Below are 9,125 nucleotides of genomic sequence, written 5' to 3'. Positions count from 1 at the left end.
TATTGTGTGTATGTATGAGTTTACTGTCTAATGGCTCACATGTCCATTCTATAAGATAGTGATGTGGTATTTTTCATTAGCAAAAAGTGCAAGTTATATAGAAAATTGTTAGTTATATAGGCTATAAACAAAAGATTAATATTTTCTGAAAACCTCATGCAAACTGACAGCAGTAGGGCCCTGATGTTTACAGTACATTCAAATGATAGGCCAACTCACCAAAGTGGAAATAACACTGATAACTGTGGGAAAATGGTCAAACTGTGTAATCAAAAGAAATACAAATTAGATCTACAGTGAGGTTCCTCATTCATATCAGTAGGAATTTTTTTTTTTTTTTCAAGTATCCAAAGCAAGGGTAGGAACTCAAAATGTCATGATTGGTAGCATTATACCCTAATGTGCCCCCCACCTTCTTTAGGAAGCAATTTAGCTTTGTACATGGAGCCGTGAAAGTGATCTAACCTTTTGGCTTAGTCATTCCACTTCCGAAGATCTTTGCTACGGAGATAAAACCATTATTTTAAAAAACTATGTGCATGAAGATTTTCCTCATAATATTTTAAGAATAGAACTTTGTAAGCACCAATCCCCAGCAATAGGGGATTGGCTAAGTCCAGTATAGGAATAACACTTGATGGGCCAGTGTGTATTCATTAAACAATAAATATGCAACAGTGGGGTGGAGAGCGCTTGTTAGTAACAAGAAGACATAAATTGTACACTAATTAGAGCTTTTTTTAACGTATAAGAAAAGCAACTAAAAGTAACGGTTGTGAATCATTGTGTGTTAATGATTGTGAATGGTTGTGTGTAATTTTTAAACAGAGCATCGTTTTGTCTCATGCAGATTTTTGTTCATGATATTTGTTAAAGGAATGAGCAAGTGACTTTTACCTTTCCCCACCTTTAGTGTGATCATCAGTACTGCTGATTAACCAGGTCTCCTTCAGTTGCAAGGTAAAAGAACATCACAGAGTTAAGCACTACTTGACCCAGGAGTTAATTGATCTCCTCAGTTCTGCTCTCCTCTGTTGATGTCTCCTGAGAAAAGCCTTTCCCCTCATGATAGCAAGGGGAGTGTCCAGCAGCTCAAGACTAGCTAAGGATCCTAGAGTACAGTTCTGCCTTTCTCTTTTCTTGGGACGTCCCAGGACAGCTGTGATTGATTGGCCGGTCCTGGGTCCTGTGCCTACCTTTGAACCCCCTAGGATAGAGTAGGGAGAGTGCCAGCTTTTTTCTGGTCACTTGGGCTCAGTTTACTTTTTTTTTTTTTTTGCATGTTGTCATTTCTTTTATCCCAGCCTTCTTGACTTTTATATTTAGATCTGTAGTAGCACATCTTGGTTTGGCGGGTGTGTGTGTGTGTGTGTGTGTGTGTGTGTGTGTGTGTGTGTGTGTGTGTAAAGCTTGCTTCTCTTTGATTCTGGCACTTAATTTTCCTGGACTTCCATTGAAAATTGTTAAGTTTTACCATGCCATAGACACTGATAAATAAGACAGCTACTTTGCAAACATTTCTGCTTATTTTTTAGATTCAAATGTAGTCTATTTACTTTCTTTTTGGTATAGGTAAGTAGTCATGAATTCTTTCGGAAGCTATAGGTTAGAGGCAGCTGTGAAAGTCTCTGCCTGCCATTTTGTGTACAGCTGAAATAATTTATTTTCCCATTGTCTTAATTTTTCAAATATGTAGGAGAAAAAAACTTTAAAATAATTGTATGGGTCTTTTACATAAAAATGTTGAATAGAATATTTTCTCCAAAAGCAGCTTGATAAACTTCAAATTCAGTGAAGGAATTTTCATGAAGAACAAAGCAGTTGGTTTAGCTCTGTAAATTACTAGTGCTGGCAATGACATTAAAATGGATGGCTCAGATTCCTGTTAAAACGGGAAGTCCAAAATTACTGTTCGTGCCACATTCTTTCTGGGTGGGAAAAGGGGATTCTAGGTAGATACATTTGTGAAATGCTGGGTTAGACAGAATTCACTACTAGACTAATTAGTTTTTAATATATCAATGTGTGTATTCTTTGGATTCTCTAAGAGGCAGGGATATATTTGTATTTCACTTTGACCATCAAAGCCATCTTTCAAAAACAGATCAGTTATTATGTGGTTTGGGAAATAATTGCCTTAACCATTACTCTTTATCTGAATCTTGGTCCAGTTTCTTAAAAGATTGGTTAAATGGTTTGAGATGGACTTTGCTGAGGAAGTGTCATAGGGCTTTTATGTTTGTTTGTTTGTTTGAAACAACAACCTTACGATCCTATGTGGTAGCTTGTGCTTGTTTTGTATTTCTGCCTAAATAGAAGACGCTATCCCACCTTGGTGCAAGGTGGGCTACAGGCAGACCCACCTTTTCGTGTAGGTATGGCCAAAATTTTTTTCTAGTAGCCCTATGATCTGCTCCAGAAAGTACTCTTATTGAAGCCCCAAATTGATCATGCAGCGTGGAATGAAGAAGTGAGTTTAGCTTTGGAAATAGAGGGCAAAGTTAAAAATCACTCTCATGGAAGTGTTCCTCTAGATTAGAACATTGAACTTTTATGTAGTCCTCTTAAATCTGCCATGATGAATAGCCCCCAGATAAACCACAGCCAATGAAATGAGTTCATTTGTTGAATGGAGTTAGAATTAGCCATTTGATTGTCTGAAGAACATTTGCCAAAAGCAACTCACTTCGTTTTGGCATATTTGATATATTGAGCTGGTATCTGACAGTAGTTGGCCACAGCATAACTTGCTTCTTGAGACTGTTCCTGGAATGTGCTAGTAATATCAGCTTTAAAAGAGGGTGACTGAATTTTTAATTGATAAATAGGAGGGGAGTCACATATATGATTCATCTAAAAATGGCATAGATTATTTAGGTGCAAGTTAAAGAAGTCTAAGACATAGCCATGGTTTTAGTCCACATGTATGGAGAGTTTCTACAATTTTGCTGTTTCCCAATAGAATTTTTATATTGTGCCTTTACTAAAATTGCCTTTTTGTCATTACTAAAAGCTCTTCTCAAGACTATTAATAAGTGGTTTCAATCAATGTGTAGCTATCTTTAAAATCATGTATTTTTCTACTCAACTAAATCACCACACCTTTTTCTCTTCTTCCTATACAGACTTAGCTTTGGAACCAAACCCTTCTGACCACCCAAGGGCAAGCACCATTTTTCCGAGCAAATCTCAAACAGATGGTAAGGCAATGCTTTTTTTTCCCTGAGAAAAAGAGTGAAAACTGTTTTTGTTTTGTGTATTATAGGAGGTATTTAGAAAAACTCTTACAGTGGTTTAAATGTTTCACTTTTTTATGTATTCACTTGTCTTATTTTAATATGTTGATGATACAGTTTCCTTTAGTTGTCAGTGTTTTAGGGAGGAGAACACTTAGACTATCTGTTTATACATTTTGCCACCTCTTTATCAACATAGTCAACTGGCCACATGATTTAGATGTGGTCTATTTCTCCATGCTACTTTGTCCTTTTCCCCTTACTCCGAAGAGCACATATGTTAAAGACAAATGATAGGGTTTAGGTCACAGTTAGGTTTTCATTTGATCAAAGCAGAAAAATCAGTTGTTATATATGGGAATTGAGCCTTGTGATTTTGGCCCTGTTTTACACAGTGTTCAACCAGACGAGCCTATCTCACATCCAGATTTATGCTACTCAGAACTTTTAAGCTATTCAAAACTTTCTCATCCTAATGTAGTGCTGTGCCAGGGTAATAAGAGCAACATGCCATATGGGGTTTTCCAGAAGATTATCCTCAGCATGTGAAACTCATATAAATTTCCTGTGTCCTCCTTGTTTTAAGATGAGAATCAGAACCGTAGAATTTTTTGCACTCCTGCTTGCCTGCTTGTCTTCCTGAATGTTATGTTAAATCCTAGTTTATTTGCTAAAAAGCCATACGTGACCAAGTTTTTCAGTTGATTACGAGAGCAGGAATACAAGAAGTGAACATTCCATAATATTTAAAGTGATGCAGCACAATAAAAAACGGAGGTTTGGTTTTTTGTTGTTGTTGTTTCGCTTTTTGTTTTTTTCCGTTAGATCACTGGTTTTTATAAAAGGATATAACTCAGGAACAGCCAGATGGAAGAGATGCATAGGGCCAGGCATGGGGACAGGGCACAGAGCTTTGATGCCCTCTGCAAGGGTACTACATGCTCACCAACCTGGAAGCTCCTGGGGTTTCTAACTTGCATTTTTCTAGTGTGTGTACTTGAGCCACTCCTTTCTGGTTAGGATTGCTCTATTTCTCAGTTTCTTCCAGAGCCATGAGCTGCTCACATGTAGAGGGGCTCTGGAGACAGTAAAAGAAAAGCTGTCCCATGCCTGTCTCTCTCTTCAGCCTTAAGGAATCCGTGCCTGTGATGCCTGTCTGGAGTTAAAGGAGGCAATGTGAGCAAGAGTGTGGCCTAAGACCCTCTTCAGGCTTTTATTCTTTTGGCCTTTGTTGGAGCAAAACCATTTTGTGTGCTGTAGATATGTTCATTTAGGTCAGCACACTCATTTTAAAATTTACGTTTAACATAGGTTACTTTCCAGTTGTGTATTTTTTCAGTAAGGTATTTGAGTAGGTTACCATTAAGTGGTTCAGGATGCTTCCAGAGATCCTGGTGCGTTCGGAGATGAGTGCCTGGCCAGAAACTGGTTCGTAGAGTTGTCATCTGTAGATTGTGGTAATTAAAGTAAGCTGTGTGTAAATGAAGACTTAGAAAATACTCCTGGCTAGTAGTTCAGCTATGCAGCAGGTACATTTTTTTATTAGCTAAGTTTCTCACCTGGCCTAATTTGCTTTGTCCTTTTCTTTTGTAAATGGGGAGTCTTTTATTTGTACCTAATACAGAATATCTATTAGGTCAAAAAAGTGAAAGTAAGTTTTTAGATTTTATTTATCGGACTCATCTTGCTGGGTGATTTAAATTATATATTTTGTTGGAAATTATTTTAAAAAATAGAATGGAATTTTATCTCATTGTGTTATTGGTAATCCATCAGATAATTAGTGACTACTTTTATTTTTCTATGGCATTTGTATCAGAATTCATCAGTTAATTTTTTTTATTCTTAGTGCGGGAAAAGAGGAGGAGCAACCATTTCAACCATGTAAGTAAACAGTTGAAAAGTTAAGAAATTAATAGTTTGAATTAAAAATATGTCTGCCATGATTCCTAAAAATATGATGGATCCAATACTGTTAGCATGGACCTCTTTTTTGTAGATTTTCTAAATCTCTATTTTCCTAATTATCAAATGGATTCAGGAAAGTCTTTGACTTAGTAGTGCCCATTTTTTAAGGGTTCTGACATTTCCGTTAAATTTCACTAATACGGTTGTAGTATAAAGATCTGCCTTAAATTCTTTTGCCTTATTTTTTTGATCTTATTTTTTAACCAAAGTAATAAAAGTATAACAGGTAAGTTAATTTTTAGCACTGTCCATTGACTTCTTGTCATAGCAGGTGAAAGCTGAGCTTCTTCGCTCCACCATGACGTTATTTCCCTCCCTGTGTTCCCTCAACATGTATCAGTTTTTATTAAATCAGAATCAATGTTTACATTACTACGACTCTGCAAATATTGTGCATTGCTGAGCCATAGAGTTCTCTGACTGTGCCTCCTCCTTGTACACCCTTCATTCTTTTTCTTAAATATTAATGAAATTGGAGCACTTCTGCACTTCTCTAGGATAACCCAATCCCCCTTTTCCTAGCCAACGTGATCTCACACAGCCAAATGCAGTAAGTAGCTCCCTGCCCGGTCTCCCTGCTTTCACATTCTTCATTTTTTCTGTGGAATTAATTTCCTGACTATATTCACTTGCCTGTTTTCTAACAGCTATTTTTTTCCCCAAATGTTTTAACATTTGTCACATGCCTATGAAAACTATTTTCCGTCTACTAAGCCACATCTGTTCCATTTTTTTCTTGGAGACACTTTGCCCCAATCTTTTGTCTTCCTACTCCCATATAGACTAGTGTTCCCCTAGGCCTGCTCTATGCCTCTTTTCCTGGGATATCTGTGTGAAGTCATCTGGGATCTCACATAACTCTGCTCTCTTATGTTGGATCCCCTATGTCCTAGATTCTGTTTCCCTCTTGTCTTGTTATACTTCCTTGTTTTACTGGAGCACATTTTCCTGGGAAAAGGGCACATGGGCAGAAAGTTTAGAGAGATCTAGCCTCTCTGAAACTCCTTCTATTTGATAAAGTATAGAATTCTCAGTTGAAACTAATTTTTGCCGTTCTAAAGACATTTCCCTCTCATCTTCTCATTTACACTGTTGCTCTTAAACCTGTTGACATTGTATGGTACATTGTACATGACCGATTTTAGTCATTTTCCCCCATCCCTTCCTTCTCGGGAACCTTTTAGTACCTTCCCTCTCCCTGGGATTTTGAAATTTCATAATTTGGTTTGGTATAGACCTTTTTGGTGTGTTTCTTTGATATTCTGTTTTTTTCTTCCAGGTTCCTATTATTCAGATGTTGGAAGTCTTAGACTTACCAGATCGCTAACTTTTTTCCCCTCCTGCTTTGCATTTTGTCTTTTTGTCCTGCTTCCTGGAGATTTCCTTGACTGTGCTCTAATCCTTCTATTGAATATATTGTTTTGTCTACCTTATTTTCAATTTATAGAGTTCTCTTATATCCTGTCATTCTTTTTTTCACTGATGCAATTTCAAGTTTTCATTTGCTCCTGAGTTTTTATCACTCCCATCAATTCCTTCTTCCCGTTTTGTTTTGTTTTTTTTTAAAGCGTCCTTATATTTTATTTTATTTATTTATTTTTTGGCTGCATTGGGTCTTGGTTTCTGCACGTGGGCTTTCTCTGGTTGCGGTGAGCTGGGCCTACTCTTTGTTGGGTGCGTGGGCTTCTCATTGCAGTGGCTTCTCTTGTTGCGGAGCACAGGCTCTAGGGCGTGCGGGCTTCAGTAGTTGCGGCTCATGGGCTCTAGAGCGCAGGCTCAGTAGTTGTGGCGCATGGGCTCAGTTGCTCTGTGGTATGTGGGATCTTTCTGGGCCAGGGCTCGAACCCGTGTCCCCTGCATTGGCAGGCGGATTCTTAACCACTGCGCCACCAGGGAAGTCCCATTCCTTCTTCCTGTTTTGATCTCTTACTTGTTGGGGGCTTCCCTCAAACGTGTGATGGTCCTTGGCTGTCTGTTAAGATCTAATTGGAAGCATCACTTGGACAACTCGTTAACTGATGGGCCTCACTGCAAGGATTTGGGGACCACGCCTCTGAACTCTGAGCCTGCCTTGGGTTCTGTAAGACAAACTGGTTTTCTTGTTCCTGTCCTAGTCAGCCTCTGTAGGTACCAAGGTTGTGCTTCCTCTGTTCTGCCATGTCAGTTACCACTCCTTTATCTAGTCTTTTCACCTTTCAAACATTAAAAATCATCTGCTGTTTATCCTGTCTTATGTATAGCTTTTTTAAAAAATGCCTTTAATTCTAATGAGATGATATCTGAAAGAAGGGGGAGAGGAAATAGATTTGTGGTCAGTCTACTCAAACTTAGATTTATTCTTTGAATATAGGTTCTGAGTTTGAAGTTTAATGCAATATAATTAACGATATTAATTCAGACAATATTTTTGATTATACCTATAATTAGAATATTATACTTTTCTACTAAGGCCTTGAGTATGAATTCTATTCAAACCACTCACCCTACCATATTGTCCATTAATGTGCAACATAGATGGAGTATTACAGACTTTTCAGTGAAAGTCATTGATTCTTAATAAACGTATCCAAAACTTGTGAAAAGGGGGAAGAAAAAAGTGAACTTCAGCTTTATTCTCTCTCTTTTTTTTTTTTTTTTCATTTATATACTTTTATTTGGGAATGTTTAAATCAATACAGAGAAAACAAAATTTCAGAGACAATGAATATCATTAGTTTGGATATCATTACTTTATTATAAAAGAAACACGGAAATTATTTACAGGATGAAAGATTTCAGAACTTCAGTGGCAGCTTCACGTGATGCCATTGGGGGAACGGGCAGCTTCACGTGATGCCATTTCAATAGTGACTTATTTTAGTCGACATATTTTCCAAGAATGTCACCATCTCTAAATAAGAAATAATCCTTGTCATCTAGAACTACTTTGGTGCCTCCATATTCTGGGAGAAGAACTTTATCTCCAACTTTCACACTAACTGGTTGAATCTCTCCACCCTTTCCTTTAGAGCCTGATCCAACAGCTACTACCATTGCTTGCAATACTTTTCCTTGCGATTTTTCTGGAAGCATAATGCCTCCTTTGGTTACAACTTCGGGTGCACTTCTTTCAACTAATACTCGGTCAAAGAGGGGAAGAAACTTTCTAAATGCCTGTCCTGCCATGACTCGGGTTGCCGCACTTCGTACTCTCGCTCTCTCCAGCTTTATTCTTTTAATGGGTTAAAATCAGAGGCGGTAGGCACAGTGGGAAGAGTCATTGGGTGGGGGCAGGATTTCAACAGGTACTTGACCTTTAATGATAAGCTTTGAGGGTTGTTACTTACTAGCCTCCTAGGTATGATTATTTTCTAGTCTTCACCATTAAACCTGCAGTCTACTAAGCAACCTTTCCCCTTATAAAGATTGTAAAAGTCCATGTATTTTGTCCTTAGTGCTGAATGAAGATAAATACTCTTCTTCAGTGACCAATTGAAATAATACCTATGAACATTAAACTGTCAGTAGTGTTTTTTGCTACTTGTTTTTTTTTTTTTTTGTATTTGCATTTTATACCCTTATGTGTGTCAGTGCAGTTTATTGAGGTTGTGAGCCAGCAATGGTAAAGCTTTAATCATAAGGGACAGTTATCTTAAATTTTCAAGCAAGATGAGAGGAAAGTAATCTGCTGGCAGCTAACATATCTAGGCTTTGCTCAGAGGCTTCAATTCTGCCATCCTTTAGTGAACACTAGATGCTGGAAAGTTTGAATAGTTTCAGGAGTAGGCCTGTGGAAGTGTTTCTTTTGTAGGATCGAGCCAGTAGACTGTAAGTTGCTGATACAACTTAAATGAGCCCCCATAGGATTATAGAGCACATCTAATTAAAAATTTTAAATGTTTTAGCAGTAATATTTCCAAAGACAAATCAATATACATTCAT

At 37.6% G+C, this 9,125-nt stretch overlaps 1 protein-coding gene across 1 annotated transcript; it reads right to left on the bottom strand.

The window, feature by feature from the left end:
* Positions 1–7,852: 7,852 nt before the first annotated feature.
* Positions 7,853–8,802, bottom strand: LOC309653982 (10 kDa heat shock protein, mitochondrial). Its single transcript, XM_082478677.1, has one exon. It carries the CDS (start codon positions 8,367–8,369, stop codon positions 8,061–8,063), a length of 309 nt encoding a protein of 102 aa, XP_082334803.1. The 5' UTR covers positions 8,370–8,802; the 3' UTR covers positions 7,853–8,060.
* Positions 8,803–9,125: the final 323 nt, after the last annotated feature.

This window comes from Balaenoptera physalus, assembly GCF_965194825.1.
Source record: "Balaenoptera physalus genome assembly, contig: HAP1_SCAFFOLD_1588, whole genome shotgun sequence".
NCBI lineage: Eukaryota > Metazoa > Chordata > Mammalia > Artiodactyla > Balaenopteridae > Balaenoptera > Balaenoptera physalus.
The sequence above is the reverse complement of the archived record's forward strand: the minus strand, read 5'-3'. Positions and strand labels throughout refer to the sequence as shown.

Coding starts and splice junctions, on each gene's coding strand:
- LOC309653982 (XM_082478677.1), bottom strand. CDS start 8,369: ATGGCAGGACAGGCATTTAGAAAGTTTCTTCCCCTCTTTGACCGAGTA.